Source organism: Pleurodeles waltl, chromosome 3_1 (genome assembly GCF_031143425.1).
Source record: "Pleurodeles waltl isolate 20211129_DDA chromosome 3_1, aPleWal1.hap1.20221129, whole genome shotgun sequence".
NCBI classification, from domain to species: Eukaryota; Metazoa; Chordata; class Amphibia; order Caudata; family Salamandridae; genus Pleurodeles; species Pleurodeles waltl.
In genome coordinates this window covers 1,174,809,519-1,174,835,838 of record NC_090440.1, presented here as the reverse complement: position 1 = coordinate 1,174,835,838, position 26,320 = coordinate 1,174,809,519, and the positions used below count along the sequence as shown (strand labels likewise).

Here is a 26,320-nt window from a genome sequence, read left to right as displayed (position 1 = left end):
ACGTACCCTTGACCTAATGAGGAAACGTTTGACACCAACGTATTTGAGCACACTAAAACCTAAATACAAAGTATACAGGGCAGAAGAAGGACAAATGGGAAGCTTTATGGGAACTACGAGCTGTGTTTGAGGAGGCCCAGGCTGATAACTTTGACCCACCTTCAGCAAACAAGGCATCCACACCTCCCCACCATATGTAAGCATGGAGGTGCTTTCCCCGATGCTTGCTATCCCTGCATTGGGATACACTAATCCGCCCACTGAGGAAGCCCAAGAGGCCCCCACTGGACAACAGGCAACCAGATCCAAGCATAACAGACTAGCGGGCCAGCACACCCGACACTCCCTACACCACCCCAGTCCAGCGTAAAGGCACCCAACGCTTGATGGCTTGTCTGTCATGGTCAGCAGACCAAGCCCCTGCGTCCCACAGGACAGGTGTCCCCGTTAGGTGTGGGGAGTAAACCTGAGTCAGACACAGAAGGACCAAAATGGCGTCCTTGTGTATGTATGAGGGAAGCTGCGACTAGGATGTCTACAACCTCCTCGAACGCACAGGATCGGTAGTGGGTCAAGAGGAAAGCAGAATGTTTGCATGACCCTTTTGCCAATCACTAGCCTTCTGGACCAAGGAAAGTGACCAATACAACAGACCCTGACCGGAGGAATGATCCTTCACTCCAGAAGATACAGAGCTCGCCGGGGACTATATCCCGCACAAAGGAGATCCCAAGTGGAACTTCCCTTACATGCAGGAGTATGTGAGGAGGTGGGAGCCTTATGTTAACGAGAAACCGTCGGGGCTGTCCAAAACGTGAATATGTCCACGAGTACAGAAGGGTACATAAGGGGCCATCTATGTGTCAGGGACCCAGGTGGACAGGGAAGGGTTGAGGGTCAAACTGCCGCCATTGTTGGATGGGCTGGGAAATTGATCTTGTGCTTCAAGAATAACACCGCAGAGATAACCCTAGCCATAGGCATTCTACCATACAGCCCCAGAAAGCTACAATGACAAACAGTGGGGTGCTTGGCAGCATTCAAACTCCCTAAGATGCTATTATTGTAGGAAACAGGGCCACATGGCCGATGTGTGCTCCCTGGGTGTACGCCACCTGCAAAAGTCAATGGGTCTCAGCCAGGCCCCCCAAATTCCCCACCCGCAAAATCAAGCTCAGGGAAATCTGAGTACACCTTATGTTAAGCTGCAGGGAAACCAGTCCACTGCCACACCTCCACATCAGGGGTCAGGTAGTTGGACCAGCGCATGGCATCAGCAACCACAGATAGGGAACCAGCCAAACAAGGACAGGGGGCGTATCCGTGACAGGGAGGGGTAGCTGTTTGAGGAGACAACACCCTAATGCAGGCACAGAACCAGAATGAGCAGTAAACCTTAGTATCCCCTAATACATGCATGCACTTCACACACACCTTAAAATTCACTGAGGGAAGACTGCAAGTAAGAACAGGAGAGTAGTAGGGATCCAAAACCTAAATTTGCAATTAGGCGTCCTCATTAGAATCTGCCATTTAGGATGCTGTGCAGCTGTTGAATGGGTATCCTTGTTGAAGTTTGCTATTTGGGGTACCGGCCAGAGCCCAGGACCTCTCTGCTGCTGATCCCCCAGGACGGGGCTAACAAACCACACCCCAGAAGGAGGGCAGTCTCACGGGGCAGGACGGTACTCCAACTACCTCAGAAAAGCAGGCACCCCAGATCCTTGAGCCCACAGGTGAATGGGACAGAACCCAGATACTAGTTCAAGAGGGCCCCATTCCCGTGGCCCAGCCAGGACCAAGGACCATAAAACTCCACTAAGTGGGAATCCCCATTCTAGTTCCACGATCCCAACTTCGGACACCACCAAAGTACAGACACGGGGGCCCTAAAGCAACTCTCCGACCCCATCCATGTAACAACACTAGAGATCAAGAGATCTGGAAAAACACCCAAGAGCCTAACACAGGAGCCCAAAGCTAGCGTGAAGGAAACAGCAAGAAAAGGACATAGTCAAGACACCTGATGCCACTTGGGAGGGTCACATAGCATGCCACGTGCTGGGACCAGATGGGTGCACACGTAACCTCAGGGCGCATTGCGATCTCCGATCTACGCTCAGTACGATACGCTTCCTCTTCCACATCCCCCTCACATGTGCAAGTCAGAGACACTGCCTAACACTGATGATACCCCCTATGCATACACTAGGGCACCAAAGGACTACCAGCACCAGCAGAATGTCAGTGAAGGTTAGAAACTACCTGATCAAAAAAAGGGAGAACGAGGTATAAAAATAAAATGTCTATTAAAATAAGCCTATTTTCCTTCAAAACAAGGTATCTCAATTGAGGCTACCCTCTGGTGCCTCATAAAGAGTATGAGAAATGCAGAATTGCTCACAGATTAATTTGGCAACGTACAAAATGCAATGTTCTCTTTTCGTGAAATATCTTGCCCAATAGGTTTGGAGTTGAGCCGCTAAAAGTGCACCACCTCTACAGTGGACCAATGCCTACTCAGCGGCCGCATCAGCACCCCCGGCAGGACCGAGAAGAAAATACTTTTTCTCAAAAAAATCCTTGTTTTAAGAGCTACAAAACAACCCAAGGACTTTCCGCATCCAAACCCCAAACGGGATCCTGTACAATACCCTGTCTCAAAGACTTTTTCAAACTTTACCCAAATGTTTTTCACAAAGACCAGTTGTTTAATTTCAAAGAAGATCACAGTCGTCTCTTCATTGGAACCACTTTGAACGCAATATGTTCCCTGAGTTATGGAAAATTATGCATTTTTATCTTCTCTGTGTGATAGAGATGCTAACACATCCTTGCATCTCCAAAGAGCAGTCCAGTCTAATGGAGTCTATTCAGAAATAGTCACCACGTTTGCAAATGGACCACTTGCACGTCACCTTTAATTACACTGCACCTACCACCACCATCCCACATGCACTACACAGCTCACTTTTACACAACTTCTGTTATCAGCACATGATGCCGTGGGCTCAGCTGGGTCATTTTATGTCTGTTTACTGATAACTACATGCAATAGGTGGAGATAGACTTCACATTTCCCAAGAGGTGGCCCCTGAAAAAGCAAAATACCTCCTTCATCTGTACCTGTGTAGAATAAGGGCCACGTTGCAACACAGTAGAGCACAGCCCCATAGGGTAATGGTAAACCTAACCTGCTATGAGACCAATGCTATGGGACTGTACCTTTTTACAGAGCCTAGTGACATCCAAAATGAGATAGACAGGATGCACAGGAGGGGAGCTATAGGGGAGGACACTGTTTGGCCCTGAGACTTTCACAAGAAGAGACTCTTGGAGGTAACTAAACCACCTAGCCACATCCGCTCTGGCCTCCATCTGTGACCCTAGGATGGCCCTTAGCGTGTATGGAGCTGTGTTCATCAATAACAAATGGCCCCAAAACATGGAATTTCAGTGCAGAGCCATCCATTCTGATGATATGAAGGGAAATGGCTCTTGTGAGGAGAATTAACCAACAACACAGATACCCTGTGTCAGGAGATCTGGGACAATGAGATAGACAGGTACACATGGATTGAAGGTAAGGAGCAATCCTAATTGTATGGAAACTCACAATGTATTCCTTATGTTTCAGAGGCAAGGGAACCATCCTGCTGGGCACAAACAAGAATTGTGGCACAATATTGTACATCCCAGACATGCAATGAGACACCGCCACGCTGATGGATCTATTGGCAGTGCGACAAGTTCGCTTGTTCCCTGGATTGCGCAGTCTCTGCGTCCACATCACCATCCACATCCCAACCCTTATCATCCCACAAGAAGATCTGTTTGAACTGTATCAACACCTGCCGAGCAAGAAAACAACATTGTTGCATCAATTTCGAAGGAGAAGAGCTGCTGACTATTTGGCCAGGCTCAGTACAAGGACATTCCCGAGAAGTTCAGACTGTTCACCCACGTCCAAGTATCAGCAGGAGGGTCCATACCCTTTTTTACCTTGCAGATCAAAGCTAATGCCAGCTGGTTGTAAATAACCAGACGAGAAATGCTTAAAATGATGAACAATACTGAATTCGGCCTTAATGTAATAAAGGAAGAGCTTAGAGCCATCCGCCTCATGGTGATGCAATATTGGTATGTCTGGTCTTGATGACTACATGGGAGGATGGGGTGTACGACAAGATTGGCACCTCTTGCTGCACTTTCTTGCCTGGCAATGACATGGGCAATGGAACTTTGATGCTTGCCATTCAAGCACTGCACCAGCTGCAGAAGGACATGTGTGAAAGGGGAAGTGCTCCCTGAGCAGGAGTGGTTATCCAACTGGTACCCCTGGCTCCCCTGGTGGCTAGCTGGTTTGTGGACGTCACTGTTGCCCGTTCTCATTGTGTTAGTGATTTTATGTGGTTTCTTACAATTGGGGGTTTCCTACTGTAAAATCGCAGTCCTAAAATTGGGTAGAGTACAGGTAGAGAGGGAGGTGGGCCAACAGGGAACAGACACTGTGACTGTCATAACATGAAGATCGGAGAGTGTAGTTGAAGGCTGAACTAGAGGGGGGGAATGATGTTGAGTATGATAAAAAGGTATCTTTGTACATGAACGACACAATTTCGTACTCAAACGAAATTGCAACATCACTGCTAGATTCCCCCATCATGAACTCTCCATTGACCCCAGCACGAAGGTATTTGGTCAGGCAGGCTCTGCGACCCAGGCCAGACGGTTAAGAATTCACAGGTGGTATAACATGTAGCCGACAGCCAAGCATGCACACAGGACAACTTAGATTAAAATCCCACAGATAGGCAGCTACACTGCAATAGTCCCAAGAGATTGGCCCCAATAAAGCACACATGGCCAGAGGGACACAGGCATTCCAAAACACCATTAAGATAGGTGTCACATGTAGTTAGGTACATCTAGCCAATCAGGATGCAACACACACACAGCACACAAGGTGACCATGCCCCCCTCAGGAAGGACACCTGGACAAGAACTTACTGGGCCACATTTTGTGCATTCTCTCTTTTTGGAATTTATATTCATGACTCCGTGACAACTGTTCTCAGTTTATAGTTATATGGTCCTTGAGAATGGTATAAAATGTGTTCCAAGCTGATGTACTATGAGAGACAGTCCTCAGACCAAATTCTGTAACTACTCTCCCAGCTGTAATGTTTGATTAAACAAAGTGTTTCCTGCTCAGCCAGATGCCTCTTGTCTTTTGTTCTTTTAAGGTAAAATCTCATTCCGAGCAACAACTTTCAGGGTTCACCCTGACAAGGATTGTGGCTATTACCTGAGGTTTTATACCTAAACCACCCCAACTAATAAACTAATAACCCAATTTGTTACAGGTGTTTATATTGTTCACCCTAAGGTATACCCTAAGGTGTGGTTCCAGTGCTTCCAACTACTCGCTTGTGAGGTCCAATGATATCTCTCCATACCGATAAAAGGTCTATATTGGCTACCTGTGCCTGGACATTCTACAATCTCTTCATGTGACAAACTTATTTTCACTGTCTTTTCTCCATTTTCTGAAACTAAGCAAATGTTTTCTGTACGTCTATCGATTATGGAACTTAACTATGCAAGAAAATGTTGCTTATCTGTAAATAAAGTTCTCTAGGTTTTGCAACCTTCACAGAACATATGCAATTGTGATATTTCCTGGTAGCTAGTCCTTTGTAAATATATACGTCAGCATCCTATTCACCTCATTCTTTGGGCTGCTTACCTCTCAACCAATGAAGGTATGAATTCCAAGCTGCTAAGCAATGAGGAACAGGTAAGATTTCCATAGCACAGGGCAGAGAATGCATAACCAAGGTTAAAAGATGGACTCTCTTTATATACTTTTAGGTCACACAAACACATGAAACATAAAAAACCTGGAGGACTTTAGTTGTAGGTGAGAAACATTTTTTCTCTTGTCCTGGATCTTTCATAGATGTACAATAAATTGAAACAGACAACTAGAAATATTAATAAGGAAGGTTAAGTATTGCCGATAATGGAAAACATTTCTCAGAGCTCACTGCCCCACTTGTGTTTCTGCTCTGGTATTAGCTTTTGCATGGAAATGCTGCATATCTCCCGATGTTTGGTGATATTTAATGTCAATACCCTGAATATCTCCTGCAACACTGCATTTCATATAGAGTCACGGTTATTATCATGCTTATGGTGGAACATCCAGTTATCCTCTGTGGTAGAGGTCTAGCCCTTGGACCACTGCCTACTCCCTAACAAACGTTTTTTCTTTTATACACAAAGTAGAAGGGTCCCATTGGGACTTCTTACCAACCCAACTTGAGTTGGTAAATTGATAAATGTGCTAAAGAGTCGCTATTTGAAATTACGCCTACAATACACTCATCCCAATACCGATTCCCTAATGGAGTCACAAACTTGTTTTAGAGGAGCTAGCCCCTACTCCTTTTGGTCATAGGGGTGTGATGGAGTCCTTCTCACCACTGCTTGTGGTGTATGAAATCCACAGGATGGAGAAATGAAGAGTGTGTGCAGTGCCACCTGTTTTCCTTCACTTACAACGTGAAAGCAGTCACGAGGAACGAAATATTTGAACATTAATTAAGGACGTGGCTGTACGTTAATATGGACAGAAAATGGCAGTTGTATTTGATTTTTTATAGTGGTCTAATTCACTAATTCACAGACACTGATGCCAACCCATCTGGGTGTCCTCTAGAATATTCTCCCCTTGCGCTTTAGAAAGAGCTTAAATAACCTGTGATTAGTTTCAAAAGTGAACAACTGTAGCAATAAATCTCGACAGCTGAAACGAAACAAAGCACCCAACACGTGCTCCAGTCATAAACAATGGGTCTTACCCAAAAGGTGCATACACCGATCCGTTGGCTTTACGCAATATTTTTGGAAGAAATACATTGAATGTTTGGCTGACAAATGGCTTGTCTTTGCTTACCTTGAACTGTTTGCCGCAGGTGGAACAGAGGAAGTCCTTGCGATCTGAATGGCGTAGCATGTGGAGCCGAAGCTTGTCAGGTCGGCAGAAGCCTTTGTTGCATTCAGTGCATTGGTAAACCTTCTCAGAGTGGAAACTGCGCACATGCTTCTTCACCTGTTGAAGAAGACAGCTGCCTTTCAAAATAATAAGACTTCAGAAATATGAAAAGGCGGCCTTAGAAATTGCATTTTAACAAAAGAGAACTACAGCAGAGTTGAACTACAGCTATCAGTTCTGGATCTATGTAATCCATTCAAACACCAGAGCATTTTCTACCCCAATAAATCAAACACAAGGATATCTTTGATGGAAACACCCCAGAGTCATCTTTGTTTTATTCACTGGCCAGTGTACAACATGGCGCCACACACACAGAACATTATAGCATGAGGAAATGGACAGTTAAATAAACCAAACACCAAACATGCAAAAGGACATAACAGTCAGCCAGTCAATATTACGCATATAACTAGGACCCATCCAGACCTCCTGTCCTAAACCCACCTCACCACAATAGCCTATAACTATGCAGTGTTTCTTGCGAGCCTACTGAAGAAAATACCCACTCGATTATACCAGTCGTCCAGTCCTCAATCAAACGAACAGGGCAGTCCCTACGGCACTGTCATTAATTGTAATTGTAATAGTAAACTGTATTTATATAGCGCTTACTACCCTGATGAGGCACTGAAGCACTTTGCGGCGAGCAGCACACTACTCCAGAACCCAATATTAGAGGTTAGTAGATAGGTACTTTTTTCCTTTTCTTTTTGTATTAGTTGTGTTAGGTTTGGGCTCTTGATTTATGTGTTTTAGTAGAATTTGGAGTAGAGATAGAATGATGGTGTAGACGGGTTCCGGAAACCGCGTCTAACTCACCTCGAATCCGCCATCTTTCGGCTGACTCCACGGAAACGGTGTGGCGTTCCCCTGGCAACGGGGAGACGCCACATCGTTACAGCATCGACGACTTCCGGTCAAGGGGATTAAAAAAGGGGGCGGATCCGGCAGAGGGATGCGCGACGGACAACCAGAGAAGAGAAGAGAGGAGCACGACGAGAAACGAGGAAGGAGAGAAGAGGACAGAACCTTTGGCAGCCCCGGTGAGAACACAGGAGGAGGTCCACAGGAGAAGCGCCGAAACGCGAGAACCGGGGAAGCAAGCGACGTCGGAGAAACGAGAAAGCCGCCACGACCCCAGAGGGTCGTGGCTTGACAAGGTACGGTCCCTCCTAGGGACAGGAAGGATCACGGGGAGTCTCGGGCACGGGGAAAGGCACCAGGGAAGTGGGAGGAAGGGTGGGGAGGGTGAGTAAGAGACAAGGGAAGGGGCACGAAGGGACCCAGGCATGTTGTGGACCCCAGGAACCCTAAACCCCACCACTGATCATCCCCTCACGAACTTTCCCGCTTGCTGCCTTTTTCCCTCACGAGCACAAGACCCCACCCAGTACCGCCGAAATACTTACCTGTTTCTTTTCTGTTAATTTACATTTCAGCCAGGATTCGAGGGAGACGACCACATCCTCTCACAGACCGGAAGAGACCAGGGAACGAGGAAACCCAGGAGAGAAAAGAAAGGAAGAGAGGAAAGCAGAACCCCTAAGACTTATCCAAAACCCCTTTGAACAATGATTAAGAGAATGACCTGTGAATAAACAGAGAATAAAAATATCAACCATAAAGAACCCCAGTCTTTTGCCTCTGCTTGATACGCTCGTAAGACAACCTGCCACATTGGTGTCAGAAGTGGGATCTAGTCCTCAGGTGGTCTTACGAGCGTTCAATCATGAGTGAAGCTCCATCCCTTGAGGATATGATAAAACAACTCGCAGAAGGACAGAGGCATTTACAGTTGGTGTGGGAAGCACACCAAAGAGAGGCCAAGGAAGACGGGGAGGCCTTACAATCAGCGTTAAAAAGTCAGGCTACAATCCTAGCCAATAACCAACTAGTACACGAGACTGCATTACAAAAGTTAACCGATACGATCGCGACCAGTAAGGTACATCCAAACGTTCCCAGTTCGGTTCTCCAGAAGTACCAAGAAGGGGAGGACCCCGACTCATTTTTTACAAATTTTTAGAGGGTAGCCTCATCTGCTCAATGGCCAGAGGACCGCTGGGGTCAGTATGTGGCCCCCTTGCTTACGGGACTCCTGCAGGCTGCCTACCAATCCGCAAACTCTGATGGTTCTACCCCCTATAAAGAGATAAAAAAAAGTATCCTGGGGCGAGTCGGGCATGATACGGAATATTATCGTTTACGATTTAGAAAAATAAAATGGAGTACGAATGAAGACCCTCGCTCCTTCTACTTTAGGGTGAAAGACCTGGCTATAAAATGGTTGGGACCCATAGGAACAACCCGGGAGGATGTCATCAAAACAATTACTTTAGAACAGTATTTGGATTCCTTGCCCCTGAGTACTAAGAATTGGATCCGACAACATCCAAAGGTGGACACTGAGATTGCTATTGATTTGGCTTGTGCTTTCCATCGCTCCACAGAACTTAAACCCGTGGCCCGAGACCTTTCCAAAAAACCCCCATCCCTCCACCAAAACCAGTTCCCAGGTATTTCCCCGAAGAAACGCGGTTCCCTAAACCCGTAGAACATCACCCTATGCAGTCCCCACAATGTTTCCACTGCGGAGAATGGGGACATATTGCCAGAATATGTCCCAGGAAATCCGAAGGACCGGAACCCATGGAAATTGGGGTCACACGACGTAGAGTTCTACGTACAGGAAAAGGGAATGAGAAATTTAGATACCTGATCACCATAAATGGACGGGTCATTTCGGCACTAATTGATTCAGGATGCAGCCAATCTGTAATCCGGAAGGATCTAATCCCTGGGGATACTTCGGTCACTAATCGCTGGGTATCCATATGTTGTATACATGGAGACAAAGGAACTTATCCCCTAACCACGGTTCAGATAGAATGGGGTCCCTTTCAGGATATGGTTTCGATAGGGGTTATGGATCGACTAATCGAGGACTGTATTATCGGGACTGATTATAATCGATTCTATGACCTATTAGATCAAGTCCGGGGATCCGCTGAGACTCCCGAGTGGTGGACCGAAGCCCCTTTTTCCAACGTCCCCATAGAAATACCACCGCACCGAAAGAAACGTACACGAAACGAGAAAAGACAGGAGAAAAGACAATATCAGGAAACCCGAAAGACAAAGGATATTCCTCAACTAGTAGCAGAGATTAGTAGCAGGCCCATCTCCTTCCCAACCAGCCAGAGAGAAGATCCCACCCTTTCCCATGCCTGGAGCTCGGCAAAAACAGAGATCACTAATGAGGTGGGTCCTTATTTTCTTATCAAGAAACACCTCCTATACCGAATAACTAGAACAGCAAAAGGGGAAACCAAGCAACAATTAGTAGTTCCAGAACCATTTCGAGCTCATGTACTGTTTTTAGCCCATAATCAACCCGGGGGAGGCCATTATGGACGGGAAAAAATGGAAGAATATCTGATGCGAAAATTCTACTGGCCAGGAGTATATGCTCAGATACGCAGGTACTGTTCCCAATGCCCTAGATGCCAATTAACTGAACCAGGAATGCCCAGGAAAGCACCATTATACCCTTTACCCATCATTGATATCCCTTTTAAACGGGTGGGCATGGACCTGGTAGGACCCCTCCTTCCCTCTTCTAAAGGACATACCTACATCTTAGTCATAGTTGACTATGCGACTAGATACCCAGAAGCCATACCCCTCTCCAGCATGACCACTAAAACAATAGCCCAAGCCATGATAACAATCTTTTCCCGAATAGGTTTTCCCCAGGAAATCTTGACGGATCAAGGTACACCCTTTATGTCAAAACTCATGAAACAGGTATGTCAGTTATTGGGGATCACCCAGCTACGCACCTCGGTCTATCACCCCCAGACAGATGGGCTGGTAGAACGATATAACCGTACAATAAAGACACTGTTAAGGAAAACCGTGGATGAATCCGGTCGCAACTGGGATCAGAAGCTTCCCTTGGTCCTATATGCCATAAGAACCCACGAACAGTCCTCTACGGGACATAGTCCCTTTGAATTGGTTTTCGGGAGGCAGCCTCGCAGTCTCCTGGATATGGCTGCTGAGACATGGGAGGAAGAACAGGAAGAAGGGAAACCCCTGATGGACTATATCCATCAACTTAGAAGTCAGTTACAAACCCTCTGGGAAGATGTTCATAGTAATTTAGTCACGGCTCAGAATCAACAAAAAGCACACTATGACAAGGGAAGCAAAATACGTTCCTTAATCCCTAATGAACAGGTCCTCATTATGCGACCTACATCTGACCATAAGCTGATTGCTAAATGGCAGGGACCCTATAGGATCATTAGATCAGTCTCCCCTGTTACCTATCTATTAGAGATGAGTACCAACCCAAGGAAAACCCAAATTTACCACATAAATTTGTTAAAACAATGGAAGTCTGTAGAAGAGACTAAAGACCAGACGGATATCGGATGTTTGGTCTCTTATACCAAAGAACGAGAACTAGAGATATGTCCTATAAGGATAACACATCCAGAAGAAAAACCCAGTATTAATCAAAAGCTAACTGATACTAAAAAAAACCAATTAGACACCCTAATCGAGCAACATCCCCATTTTTTCTCCAAAACACCAGGAAAAACTTCATTGACCTATCATCACATTAACACTCCTATAGGACACGTAGTACGTCTTCGTCCTTATCGCATCCCTGAGGCACGAAGACCTATTATTGAAGCCGAAGTCGAGGCTATGTTAGCCTTAGGGGTTATTGAACCCTCCAATAGTCCCTGGAATTCCCCCGTAGTGTTGGTTCCTAAACCAGACGGATCAATAAGACTTTGCATTGATTTTCGCAAGCTTAATGAGATTTCCCTTTTTGACACGTACCCTATCCCCAGAGTGGATGACATCTTAGAGAAATTAGGAAAGGCTCGCTATTTATCCACCCTGGACTTAAGCAAGGGATATTGGCAAATACCCCTCCACCCCGATGCCAAGGAAAAGACAGCCTTTTCAACCTCTTCCGGCATTTACCAATTTACGGTTTTACCTTTTGGTCTTCACGGCGCTCCCGCGACTTTCCAGCGTCTGATGGATCGAATCTTAAAACCCTTACAGGCTTTTACCACCGCCTACCTAAATGACATAGTCATTTTTAGTGAAACCTGGCAAGATCACTTAAAACATCTAGATACGGTCTTCTCCGCCTTAACGGAAGCCGGCTTAACTGCCAACCCTAAGAAGTGTTTACTAGGAAACACTGAAATCTCCTATCTGGGTTATATCATAGGAAGTGGCACTCTACAACCACAACAAAACAAAGTTGAGGCCATATTACAAACAGCTAAACCCAAAACAAAGAAAGACCTACGGTCGTTCCTAGGCTTAGTAGGATACTACCGCCGATTTATCCCCAATTATTCCACCATTGCTGCCCCTCTGACTGACCTCCTGACCAAGCAGAACCCCACAAAATTGGCTCCATTTACCGACTCCCAACAGAGTAGCTTTGAACGATTGAAACAGTCCCTTATCTCAGACCCAATACTAAAGTGCCCCGATTTCCTCAACACTTTTCACTTGTATACTGATGCATCGGACGTAGGTCTCGGAGCCGTACTCACACAGCCCGACGACGAGGGTTTTGACCACCCGGTTGTTTTTCTAAGTAGGAAACTGTTTCCACGAGAGACCCATTACCCTACGATCGAAAAAGAATGTCTCGCCATTAAGTGGGCTGTGGAATCCTTGCAGTATTATCTTTTGGGTAGGTCCTTCGTTCTGTTCACTGACCATGCCCCTCTCACCTGGCTTGCCTCTCACAAAGACTCCAACTCCAGAATCTTGAGATGGTTCCTAGAACTGCAACCCTTTACGTTCCAGGTTCGCCATATCCCTGGTTCCCTGCAAGGTCCTGCCGACTACCTCTCCCGGTTTCCTCCTTCATCGGACCTCGATCAGCCCCGATCAAGGGTAGGGGATTGTAGACGGGTCCCGGAGACCGCATCTAACTCACCTTGAATCCGCCATCTTTCGGCTGACTCCACGGAAACGGCGCGGCGTTCCCCTGGCAACAGGGAGACGCCACGTCGTTACAGCATCGACGACCTACGGTCAAGGGGATTAAAAAAGGGGGCGCGACGGACAACCAGAGAAGAGAAGAGAGGAGCACGACGAGAAACGAGGAAGGATAGAAGAGGACAGAACCTTTGGCAGCCCCGGTGAGAACACAGGAGGAGGTCCACAGGAGAAGCGCCGAAACGCGAGAACCGGGGAAGCAAGCGACGTCGGAGAAACGAGAAAGCCGCCACGACCCCAGAGGGTCGTGGCTTGACAAGGTACGGTCTCTCCTAGGGACAGGAAGGATCACAGGAGTCTCGGGCACGGGGAAAGGCACCAGGGAAGTGGGAGGAAGGGCGGGGAGGGTGAGTAAGAGACAAGGGAAGGGGCACGAAGGGAACCAGGCACGTTGTGGACCCCAGGAACCCTAAACCCCACCACTGATCATCCCCTCACGAACTTTCCCGCTTGCTGCCTTTTTCCCTCACGAGCACAAGACCCCACCCAGTACTGCCGAAATACTTATCTGTTTCTTTTCTGTTAATTTACATTTCTGCCGGGATTCGAGGGAGACGACCACATCCTCTCACAGACCGGAAGAGACCAGGGAGCGAGGAAACCCAGGAGAGAAAAGAAAGGAAGAGAGGAAAGCAGAACCCCTAAGACTTATCCAAAACCCCTTTGAACAATGATTAAGAGAATGACCTGTGAATAAACAGAGAATAAAAATATCAACCATAAAGAACCCCAGTCTTTTGCCTCTGCTTGATACGCTCGTAAGACAACCTGCCACAGATGGGAATGGACTTCAAAGGGGAAGTAGTAAGTTGTTTTGGTAAGTAGTGGTCCTGTGTGTCTGTTGGGTGACACAGCTAAAAAAGAAGAGAAATGTTTGAGAAGGATGTAAGACAGATGGTGGTCTGGGGATAGATTGGGAGAGGGGAGTCACAGGTGTCCAAGCTCAAAGGCAAAAGCCTTGGGCTGTGGCTGGCATGCAACAGGCACTTGTGGGACTCTCGAAGTGAAGAAACAACCATGACTTTCGTGTTCTATTTTTTTGTTTTGTATTTTGATCAGACATGCTACCTTTAAACATTTTACGATGGTCTTGACAGGCTTTAAGTAACGCCATTGTGTAAACAAACACCACTACCTGGTTGATTTATAGTCAATGCTGCGTTGTGTGAAATCCATAGCTAAATTCATTGCCATTTCAAGAATTGTTTTCTAAATGAAGCCTCTTTGTAAAGATGCTGCAACACGTTGTTTCAGTTATCAGGAGTACTCTTAAATAGAATATCCTTTGGCAAGTGGCATTGGGGTATCTTTTTATCCAGATAATGTGTACTCATATTATAGACCTCAGAAAAACGAAAGACCAAATGGGCCCTTTGGTATTTGAACCAATTACCATGAGGTTGTTCAAAGTTGTGTATAGGTTAGTCATTACCAAACCCAGCTTGCTGACAGTAAGAAAGATTTGAAGGCTGCCTGTTCCTTTGGCAAATGTTCGCTAAATAGTAAATAAATATATCATGAGTTTTCTTTTATAGAGGGGTTTTCTCCAGCAAATACAACCTTACCAAGTGTCATGTGCATGTATGTGAATGTTAGCTATTTTCATTTTTTTAAATTAAAAAATTCCCTCCTTTAAACCTTTGCCCCATCTCTCCTCTTTCTCATCCTAGACCTTTTAAACACCTCAAAAACTCTCACTCCAAGCATGAATGGCCTTTAACAGTTTCGCATCACACACAAAGTCATATAAGGAGATAAATCCAAAATACTATCCGGACAGAATCACTCCTACGTACCTAAAGAAAACCTATGATTCACCACCTGCCCGATTTTCAGTACCCTTTACAAAGGGATCATTCTTTTGGCGCCTAGTCCCAGATACCTGGAAATAACTCTCCTAAGAGCTCTGTAGAGAATTGCCACTAGCTCATGTGTTTTTCCTGTTGCAAAAAATATTGCCATTAGATAAACAGAATCAACAAATGAAAAGTTCAGTCAAATCCTCCTGCTTCATACCATGCTCATGCACTCACAGAGTCAGCTCAAGAACTCACAGTGAATGTCTGTGTCAACGCTGCTCATTGGCCTGCTGGGCAGTGCGTTCACAGAATACCTGTCAATTGATCACCTTCTCTCAGTCGTGTGGAGTCTGCGGACCATCTTGGAGAATTGTGGTATTAGTCATTCTGACTACTTTAGTTTTACTCCAAGTTATCACCAGATTGTTTGAGATCTCCTTATTTAAGACTAAGGGGGTCATTCTGACCCTGGCGGTAATTACTGCCATGGCGGAGGTCGGCGTTAGAACCGCCAACAGGCTGGCGGTGCACCGCTGGGCATTCTGACCGCGGCGGTTCAGCCGCGGCCAGAAACGGAAAGTCGGCGGTGTCCCGGCGACTTTCCGCTGCCCTTGAGAATCCTCCATGGCGGCGGAGCACGCTCCGCCGCCATGGGGATTCTGACACCCCCTACCGCCATCCAGTTCCTGGCGGTTCTCCCGCCGGGAACAGGATGGCGGTAGGGGGTGCCGCGGGGCTCCTGGGGGCCTCTGCAGTGCCCATGCCAATGGCATGGGCACTGCAGGGGCCCCCGTAAGAGGGCCCCAAAAAGAATTTCAGTGTCTGCCTAGCAGACACTGAAATTCGCGACGGGTGCAACTGCACCCGTCGCACCTTCCCACACCGTCGGCTCAATTCTGAGCCGGCGTCCTCGTGGGAAGGGTGTTTCCCGCTGGGCTGGCGGGCGGACTTTCGGCGGTCGCCCGCCAGCCCAGTGGGAAAGCCAGAATGACCGTTGCGGTCTTTCGGCGGGAACCGCGTGGCGGGCGGCGACCGCCGTCCGCCGCGGTCAGAATGACCCCCTAAGTTTTCAAGCTTGGCTGCCTGGCTTTTTTTCACTGAGCTGTGACAAAGTGTATTTGTTCTCGTGAAGTATGTACTTGTCCCGTGCGGGCTTCTCGCTGAGGTTCATGCGGCAGTCCTGTATAGCGATTGGTTACCTGTAGTCCTCATCTGAACATACTTTGACAGTAACATATGTCCCACTGTAGGGTTGAGCGGCATATTTCATTCTGCTGGCGGAATTTGCTGACTCCATGTAACTCTTGTAACGTGAAGCTCCTTCCAAATTCTGCCAATCACCACATGGCGGAATTCTTTCTCTGTGAGGCTCCAGAAATGCAAGCTGGTGAGTGCAAGCAAGATTTGGCATTCCCCTAGTGTGATTTTCGAACACGGGCAGTCACAGGGAAGCATCTTGCATAGCTTTGCTGCTGCTTAAGTAGATTTTCTACTCAAGCGGCAACAAAATCAACAAAATCAACTCGAAAGGCTGTGCACTCTGGTGCCATCTGCGCTGATTTTTCAGCCCCGCTCGCGCTACCAGCACTAAATTTCAGAATGCAGGCAGCATGACATATATGTTTCCTGCCCATTGGTTGGACTCTGTAGAATCTCGTGGAATCTTTATGCAACTCTGTGGAATTTCGTGGAGTGAAACTCTGCGGATTCTGGCCACCTATAGCCCAGTGTCGATAAACTGATTGTATATTACATACTGTACTCCATTGCTGGTTCCCGCCCCAAAAAAGCACTCTGATGCCACTTTGCCATCCCACACTGAGGAATTGGTGTAGGTAGGACACCAGAGCTACCTTTTTGTGGGGGTTTAACTCATAATGGGAGAGACTATCATTGAACATGAGGAAATGCAAAAGGGCTCATATTGGAATATAATATATTGGCCTCAGGATGCAGAAGAAGGCGGGGGTGGTGCAGGGAGGAGGTAAGGTGTTAAGTGTACTGTGGAAAAACTGACCAGTGAAAAATGTACTCCTTTTAATTTAAAGTATATAATCCCTTAACAAGAACATTTTAGAAAGGAGTAAACTAATTAAGTACTTAAAATGTAGCTAAAGCATGACTATTGAATTGAAAACCGAAACACTACTCAAAGGGTAAGAGGAGTGTGGAAAAGAATATCCCTGCATATAGGCTCTCTGGAAGGGTTACCCTCAATCTCTAAGTTTTTCACAGATTAAGCGAAGTAAAAATGAGTACACTCCATATGATTTACGATAAAATGGATGGAAAAGGGCTAATTATTCAAGAATATCCTCATGCCACTGCACAGTGCTGGCAGTATTATTGAATTGCCATCAACTCTTACATATTCCTAGTAATACACCCAGAGAGAATATCTCCATTAGGATTCCTTTGCAGTATACTCCGTCAGGTATTGATGTAGGCCACCTAATCTGTTCAACCGCTAAAAAAGAAGTAAAGGAGATACTGGAGCTCTTTAACAGCACTCCAAGTGACAGCTTCCTGCACACATATAAACTGTCCAATAGTCCTGATTTTCCAGTGAGTATTGCCTCTCATTTCATGAAGACTATGTCCAGCTATCAGAGTCCAAACACAATTTGCAGAAAATTTTAGACTACACTCTAAAACGACTGACAACATCTGATCATCCTTTCGTAGTTTTAACCACAATATTAATTAATGACCTTCGCAAATCAATCTACTACTCGGGACAACCTCAAGATCCTAGTAGAAAAATTATTTTGGATTCTCACACGCTCAAATCTCAAGAGGGCCTAGATCGTGAAATGACTCAAAACCTATATATAGGAAGCAAAGCCACTCAAGTTGGTAAATTTAAGTTAGGGATGAATAAAAATCAGGACATTTTGTCACAAAGAAAATCTATTTTCTGCATACATTGTCCTTGGAATATTATATAATACCAAATACTACCAAATTTCTCAATCAGAGGCTCATCTTCCCTGCTTTCCAATCTTTAACAGACTGTTCAAAAAAGCGTTACAACCAATGCAACTAGAATCTGAAGAAGGAAAAGAACAGGAAATATCAAAACCATCAAAAAAACAAGGTTCTATAAAAGGAAAAGTGAAGAAACAAAGAATCGGGAAAAAAAAACGCTACAATGTATCAGATTCAATTTTAATGAGGTGGCGACTGAACCCCCTGTTAGTGGAAATAGTACTGATTCTAGTGAACCTTATGTGTTAACTCAGCCTCAGGATATCCAAATTATTTCTAACCAGGATAATCAGCTTAGTGATGTCATAGAGCAAAGGTTGAATCTTATGGCATCTGAATTTCACGTTAGCACTATTAGGAAACAACAATGTGTATAATATCCTGCAGATGTCACAATCATCAGGGAAACTCTTACATGTTTCATCATTTGTCAAGTTAGTAGACCTCTTCCCAGGAGGCCATACCCTGTTAAATAGATAGAAAATATGGTACCGGCTGCATGCTTATCCCCCAGTTTCATTCTCAAACTTCTGCTGAAATCAAGTTAGTCCTGTTGCTTGCTAAACAAGAGTTGTTAAAAGCGAGAGTAGAATTTTGGTCAAGTCCAGTCCCACAATAATCTTTAGTAATTGTGATTTGTTTTGTAAAAGTGATTTTGACATACTGCCTGTTCTATCTAAGCCATCAGCAGAGTCACCCTTTAAGTCAATGAATTCTATTGAGGCATATACCCCATTTTCCAACAGTTCTCAAGAATTCATATAAAAATACGAGATGCTACACGTACTGAAGCAGTCCAAGTTAATGTTGAAAGAAGAAAAACTAACGCCCTGGGGCAGCCTAGTCTGGATGTGAGGGGCAAAGAGATGTCCTTTTCTTGGTTACCAGGAATGTTAAATGAGAACAAACAACATAAATAATTTAGGCTACCACTTGAAAGAAAAATCTTCTCTCTACTCATGGAACTTGGGAGGACTATATGCAGACAAAATCCATTATCTAATGAATCTGACTGAAGCTATCATACCCCCTAAGGAAACATGGCTGATTAAAACATTTCCAAAAGACAAATACTATGTAAAACTATGTAATTAATAGTCCTGCCTATTGTTCCAAAAAAGGTCATGCTAAAAGAGGTATAGCAATACTTTTATGGACTGACTATGAATGAAACTATGAGGTCATTATACTTTACCCTAGCAATACCCTTCAATGTTTTCGGATTGATTGTTCCAAGTCTAAATATCTGAACACAAACTCTTTCCTATTATCTAGCATATATATTCCTTACATACATCTACTCCTGGTCAGCAACATCATTCTATATTAACCCACAGTTTTGATTTTATAAACAAGCATAACTGAAAGGGATAAAGCTCCTGGTTATTAATAGCAAGGGATGCAAAGATGTGTAATAGTACTACCCAAATGTATTCGAAAAATAACAGCAATAGAATAAGCATGGATTATAACTAAAGCTTTACTTCCAAATAACTGCAAAACTGGTAAGCATTGTATACTTCTACTGGAGCATTTAAAAACCATGGCCGGTTTCATAATTAATGACTGAATGAATGAATGAGAATAGTATTGAGAGTACACAGCCATTACTAGCAACGTCCTGGCGCTGAGGACTACATAGCATAGCAAATTAAATCTTCACACCAGTTACTAAAATAAGAACAGTCACATTTTAAGAAACAGTAATTCAGAGCCAGGGGCCGAAGTTCAAGAGAAAGCTGATTCCAAGCCTTAGCAGATCAGAAAGGAAAAAGAACAACCTCCATTCCTCATTTGCCTTAAATCAGGCACTAGCACCAAGGCAGTCTTGGCCAAGCGCAGCTCTTTTTGACAGGCGATAAGCTAAAACATTTTCCGGGCCCGAAAGACAGTACCCGATAAACCAAGACTAAATATTTGAAGAGGATCCTCTTCTTATTTGGAAGCCAAGGAAGGGCTCTTAAGTGGGTGGAAATCGAAGTATGCCAGGAAAGCCTCAAAACTGAACTGAACATCGGCATTCTAGACTACTTGAAGCCGTTTAATTATGCCTTTCGACAGCCCCAGTTAAAGGGCACTAGCATGGTCTAATCTGGAAGTTATTAGTGCATGAACCACCATCTTCCTAAAATGGCGTGGCACCAGAAAAAGAAATGTCTCAGGGGCACGAAGCAGCCAAAACAGGAACCTACAACAGGAGACACCTGCAGTTGTGGAGAGAGAGTTAGTTATCAAAATTCACTCCAACATTTCTGGCCACTAGAGTAGGCACCAGGAGGAAATGTTAGCGATGCTGGCAAGCCTAACTCCCGCCAGTTGACTTGATGGGACCAAAATAGGACAGCAAGCTTTAAATTAGGTCTCCCATTCTCAGAAGAGAGATGCAGCTGTGTATCATCTGCATACGAAATTATTCCGCACCCTAATGATTCAACATGAACAGGGTGCCATAGGAGCCATATACATGTTGAATAGAGTAAGGCTCAAGGAAGAGCACTGAGGCGCCCCCTGCTTGAGGGGCCTAATGTCAGATGAAAAGGGAGCCAGCCACACAAACCGCCCACTGGAGTCCAGAAAAGATTTGATCCAACACCTAGAATTTTTCTTAGTGCTACCATTCCATAGATGAAAGGAGAACATTTCTAGAATGCAAGAAAAGCCATGTTAAGTAGCCTACAGCGGAGGAGAACAATGAAGGGTGTCAAGGAATGCCAGGGGCCACAATAGGCTCATCCTGAAAGAACCTCGGAAGACCAGATAGAACTCTCGAGCCTGCAAGTCAGGATAAAAACAATCCTTGGCACAGTCCCAAGAAATAATGATGATCGAACCAGAGACCGTGAAGATGTATTTTTTAAGTGGGGGTAGCACAAATTACAACACAACTTCTGAGAGTAGTTTTGCAACCACATCGATACACCTCAGGTCCTGCTGCTAAAAGGTGTCCAGGAAGGCAAACGCCTGAAAGAATACATGTAAGGCAGAGACAAAACCCCAGAATACAATGTCAGAAAAAACAGAGGTTTACAACAGAACCCCTGAAGCCTAAGGCTCCACAGGGAGCTGCGGGACACATGGACATCAAATACATTTCTGAGTAAGGACCCAAAAAGGTTTTTTCTGATAAACCCAGCTCAACTTCAGTGATGCTACAAAGAAGGTGCTCAGCTGGTACCATAAAGGGGAGGAGGTGAGGGGGAGCTAGCATAAGCACTCCTAAGTTAAGTGCTGACCAAACACTTCATACGAGTGATTGCCTGTACCAAAACGACCACTGGCCTAATACCGGCCAAGTGACAAGGAGATACCCACAAAAGGGATATGTGGTCCCAAATGGGGCCCAAAGACAAAGTTCCCAAAAGCACCGCATGAATATCGGGAAAACTACTGGGGAATCACGAGTGTTACTCCTCAAATTAAATTTAATGCTAAGACTCATTATGGCAAAGGCTAGGAGAAAATTCGAACCAGGTATAAAGGAGCCTCTAATTAGACTTGATGCAGCTTTAAGAAGTGGGGAGTGCCTACATTAACCCCGAAAGGCACCCAAGCAGAGGAGCCTATAACTAGTCTCTTACAACTCCTCAGTCAAGGCAGCAGCCACAGCACTGAGGTGGGGGGAGTGGTAAACCATGGCGAGGAGGGCAGTCCTGTCGGGATGAGGCTGGCATCAGGCTTCCCATGGTGACTTGTGAAAGGCTACATATGCTGCCGCCCAAGAGGTGCCTCAAACAATGCTAATGGCCGGCTCAGCAAGGAATTTTGGGAGAGATACAGTACAGTGTCTAAAAAGAGTTCCCTAAAGTTCTGTGTCAGACTCAACGAACTGTATGTGGGCCCTAAATGGCCACAGAACAAGGGATAATCCCAGGGGCGTGGTCTGGCCACGGAGCTTGGTGGCCGCCTGATTCCTGCGTTCTGTGAGGTGGTTGGGCCGAGCTGCGGGCAGGAGCGCTGCGGGGGCACGAACACCTCCCCTGAGGGTGTGTAGCCGATCCGAAGGTGCCAGGCGGGCAGATCCACCTTCGAGGAGTGCCGCGGAGCAGGGGCTCCAAAGAAATCGGCACAGAGGCGCGGTGGCCCGAGAGAGGATTTGGAGGCGCGGCCTCTGGCAGCGCCGAGACCCAACACCATTTACAGCAGCAGCGAGACCCGGGAGCGGCGGTGATATCTCTGAGTCCTTTCTTCCCTGAACATCTAATGACCACACCCCCCGCCAACGCGATGATCGGCCCCCCTCCACCTGACCGCTGAGGAGCTGCGCGAGGCGAGGGCAGGGAGAGAGCTCCGTGGGGCCCTAAGAGTTAGAGCCAGCCCCAAGAAGAGGACACAATGATACCCCCACAAGAGGAGGGGGCAATGAGCACTGGTAGGAGCCCCGCGAGGGGCTGGGGGCCCTAAGGAAGAATGAGGGAGAAAGAGGAGATGAGAGTTTGCCTTTCCCTCCCACTGGGAGCCTCCCTACTTCCCTCTGTACACGCTTGCCCCCTCCCCATCCTCCCCCTTCCCACGCACTTGGCTGATCATGAGGAGGGACAGCGACCCAGTGAACCAGTGAAATATCTGGGGCCACAACGGAGACCGAAGAGACCGGTCAGTCTACTTACTACTTTATACTCTCTATTATTGGTCACACAGTCATACCTACTGGACATTGGCTGCCTGTCCCCTCCCCAACACAACGCGCCCTGAGAAGAAAGAGAGCCCTGGAGAAACTACCAGCAAACGAGAGAGGCGCCTACCATCACAAACTGATTGACACCTTCATTGGGCTGCCAGCTGAACTTCGCCCCCGTCCCACTATCCCGCTATCCCATTACTGTGATTCCAGACCCGGGGAATTCACTATGCATCAAAGTGAGGTGGTCACCAGTGCTACCCCTGCTGCAGAGACCTACGGGGATGGACCCCACCACGATAAAAAAAGAGCCCAGCACCCCCTTACCCTCCAGAGTGCCCTCTCCCACCCCCCTCTGGTCTGCAGCTTTCTCCCACTGCTGAAGCACGGGCGACGCAACGGTTCCCGAGGGGACTGAACCATTCACTGGCCAAACCACGGCGAGGCTGAGGATCCTTCCAGCTTATCCCCCCTTATATCCTCCAACCATCTTCCGTTCATGCGAAATGGGACTCGCAGATTCGAGAGGGGGCCTGATACTTCTGGTCCCCCCTCACCTACCCCCATACGCGGTCATCATCAAGTCCCACGACGTAGACCGGATATGCCAGGCGGACAGTCGTCCCACAAGAACACGGGCAAGCCGGTGAGCCAGTCACTTTCCTCTGAGGCCTTCCTCCATGCGAAGGGGACCCCCCCCGCAGATGGCGACACAGCAATCTACCACACATCAAGAGATGGCGAACCCAGCCCAGGAGCCCACAATGGACCGTATCCTTCAGGAAATTTCAGCAGTTGGCCGTAGATTGGAGGGGATGGATAACGCAATGGTTTCAACGGCAGCGGAAACGAAATCCATCCGTACAGAAATCGCAAGCTTTCAGACATGCGTCCTGGGATTGGAACAACGAGTGTCGAAAGTAGAGGACCACGCTTCTTCCTTCCAGGACAGAGATCAGGAACTCCTCTTTCTTCGTAGCAAGTTAACGGACTTGGAAGACAGGAGCCGAAGAGACAACGTTCACTTCATAGGATTTCCTGAAAACATTGCGGGGGAGGACCTTCACAGATTTCTACGAGACACTCTGCCTTGGTTGACCAACACTGTCTTCAAGCCACCCCTGGAGTTTCAAAGAGCCCATAGACTGGGCCCCCGGAGAACCGGTACGGACGCTCGCCCCGACCAATCATAGCCTGTCTTCTTCGCCATACACAGGCCCGTCAATTTATACAGAAAGCAAGTACCCAAGGCCCTTGTCAGCTAGACTGACACACAATTCGAATATCGGCAGATTTCTCTAAGGAAACCAGCGACCGGCGTAGGGCATTCCTGGCCCTCCGCCCGCGACTGCACCGGCTGGAAGTGAAGTATGGCCTGTTCGACCCGGCGAGAATGTGGATAGCTAAAAACGGCACATCCAAAGACTTCTACGACCCGGAAGACTTGCGTTCTTTCTTGGATGGTTTGTCCTTCACAGTCTCTTCCACCTTGACTCCACACCGAGACATGATGGCTACAGATTAGAACACTCGGTAACAAGACCTTGCCCCAGGAGGGTCAGGGTCTGGCCATCAATCTGCTATCCCCTGCCCCAGGGGGCGAGACCTGGAGAGACTCCTTCACAGCCACGATAACAGGGGACAGGTGCTGCATGCAATGGCGCTCCATACGCAGGTGGCGGATAGAGACAAATCCCGCTCCCCTTTAAAACCCTAGCGGAGACCACCTGAACCTGACCTATCCTCTGGGATAGCTGGAACTGAGAACATTGTGACCATGACCCCTCCTTGGCCTGGAAACATCGGACCCTATACTGACCCGTTGACTGGCTGAGTACAGCTCTTTTCATTCTTACATACTGTTAAAAATGTTTTTCCTTTTATTATATCCTTGTTATTCTTGCCAAGCAAAGTTTCCTGTATTCACCAAATGAGGGTCAAGCAGAATAGACTTGTGTAATCTGGTGAAGACTGCTCATGCCATGTTGGGTTCAACGACAAGTGGGACAACTCATGCTCTTTAAGCCTTATGACCCTGCAATGGTTTTAATGATATAGCTGTTAATATAGTGAAGAGTGCAGTGCAGACTGATTATTTCCCATGGTTATGACTCCGGTTTTTTACAGCCCCTGTGCTGTTCTTCACTTCTTCTCTCCCTTTATATTTAGGCATAGTCATTTGTGTCTCACCTGAACCTGAACCTGACGCCGGGACCCTGGGAAACTGGTACTAATGGACAAAGTGTCCCTGCACTGCGCCTCCGCCCCTTAAAGTTTAAGTTTTCTGGGGCATTGGTTTGCTCCACTCTCCTCCTCCTGCCTCCCCCTTCCTTCCTTCTTTCTCTCTTATTCTTATCTTCCCTTCTATTTTTTCTTATTTTTTATTTCTTATTCCCTATTTTTTCTTTTTTTTCCCTCCCCCTTCACACACTTCTTCTACATCCTTATCTCTTGCCTACTGCTCGTTCCACCTCCTACCCTCCCCGGTGTCTCCCCCTATTTCGTCCTTCTCTCCTTCCACTATCCCCCTCCATATTCCACTCACCCACTTATACGCCACTTACCCCTAAATGCTACAACATCCTGCGCCGTCCCTACCTCACCCCTTGCCCTCCTACTTTCTCTCTTTATACCTATCACTCTTCCGCCCCTCACAGCTTCCTCCCATGGCTGGACGTACGCATACCTTGCCTGCCCCGTTACAGATTGTCTCTTGGAACGTCAATGGCCTTACTCACTTCATTAAACGGAAGAAAATACTTTCGTACCTTAACACCAAATGAGTGGACATAGCCCTCCTCCAGGAAACTCACCTGATTAAACTCGAATCTGATAAACTACGAAGGGACTGGGTAAGGACCGCGCTATCCAGCTGTAGCACCCCCGCTGGAGGATCAGAGCACAGTGCCAAGGAAATGTGGGACTACGATATTACTGCGAAGAAGCCTCCCTTCACAATGACCAAATCATGGGCCGATCCGGAGGGATGATACGTATTTGCCAAATTAAAGCTGGGAGGCGCCTCGCTATGAGTGGGATCAGTCTATGCACCAATAGGCCCCAAGAGACAATTTCTCCTCCGCATCAACCACCTCTTAACAGAGATCGGAGCAGCCCGGTACATCTTTGGCGGGGACTGGAACCTAACCAGAGATGCCGTACTAGACAGGAAAGGGCCTTTGGACACTATCAATAACGGAGTCAGGGCCTTGCAGTCCGACGTAATGCATGACAACGGCCTGGTGGAACCGTGGAGGCTGATGCACCCGAGTGATAGAGAGTATACCTTTTTATCCCCGGTCCACGGCACCCAGTCCTGACTGGACTATTTTCTTGTTTTGCACAACCTCGTAGCACAAACCCAGGATTCTCGCATACTGAGTGGGGGCCTGTCAGACCATTCCCTGATCTTACTAGCCCTTCAGTTGGGCATGGTGTCCCCAGGCCACAAACTGTGGCGCTTAACTACCCAACGCTACCGAACCCCTCAGGGGAAGGCACAGCTGCAAGCACACACATCCACATATATCCAGGACAATCTGGGGTCAGTGACATCCAAAAGGATACTTTGGGCCGCGGCCAAAGCAATGATACGAGGTCAGATGATGCGCGACGCCGCCTTGGCAAATAAAGAAAGGGCAGAGCTACAAACGACCTTAGAGACCGATATTACACGCCTGACGCAACGATATACAACCCACCCCTCCCTTTCCACCCGCAGAGACCTGAAGAGGGCCCGTATGGCCCAGAACGAACTCTTTACCTCTCAGGCGGAATATGCGCTGCAGCGCCTACAGGGACGTC

General features: G+C 46.9%; 1 protein-coding gene across 3 annotated transcripts in view; it reads right to left on the bottom strand.

Annotated features, from left to right (window-relative positions):
* PRDM10 (PR/SET domain 10) overlaps positions 1 to 26,320 on the bottom strand; it is a 905,887-nt gene that overhangs the window by 289,761 nt on the left and 589,806 nt on the right. For all 3 annotated transcript variants that reach the window (XM_069224480.1, XM_069224481.1, XM_069224482.1), the window contains one exon: positions 6,962 to 7,117. In XM_069224480.1, coding sequence (XP_069080581.1) covers positions 6,962 to 7,117 — 156 coding nt within the window. The remainder of the gene's footprint in view (positions 1 to 6,961; positions 7,118 to 26,320) is intronic.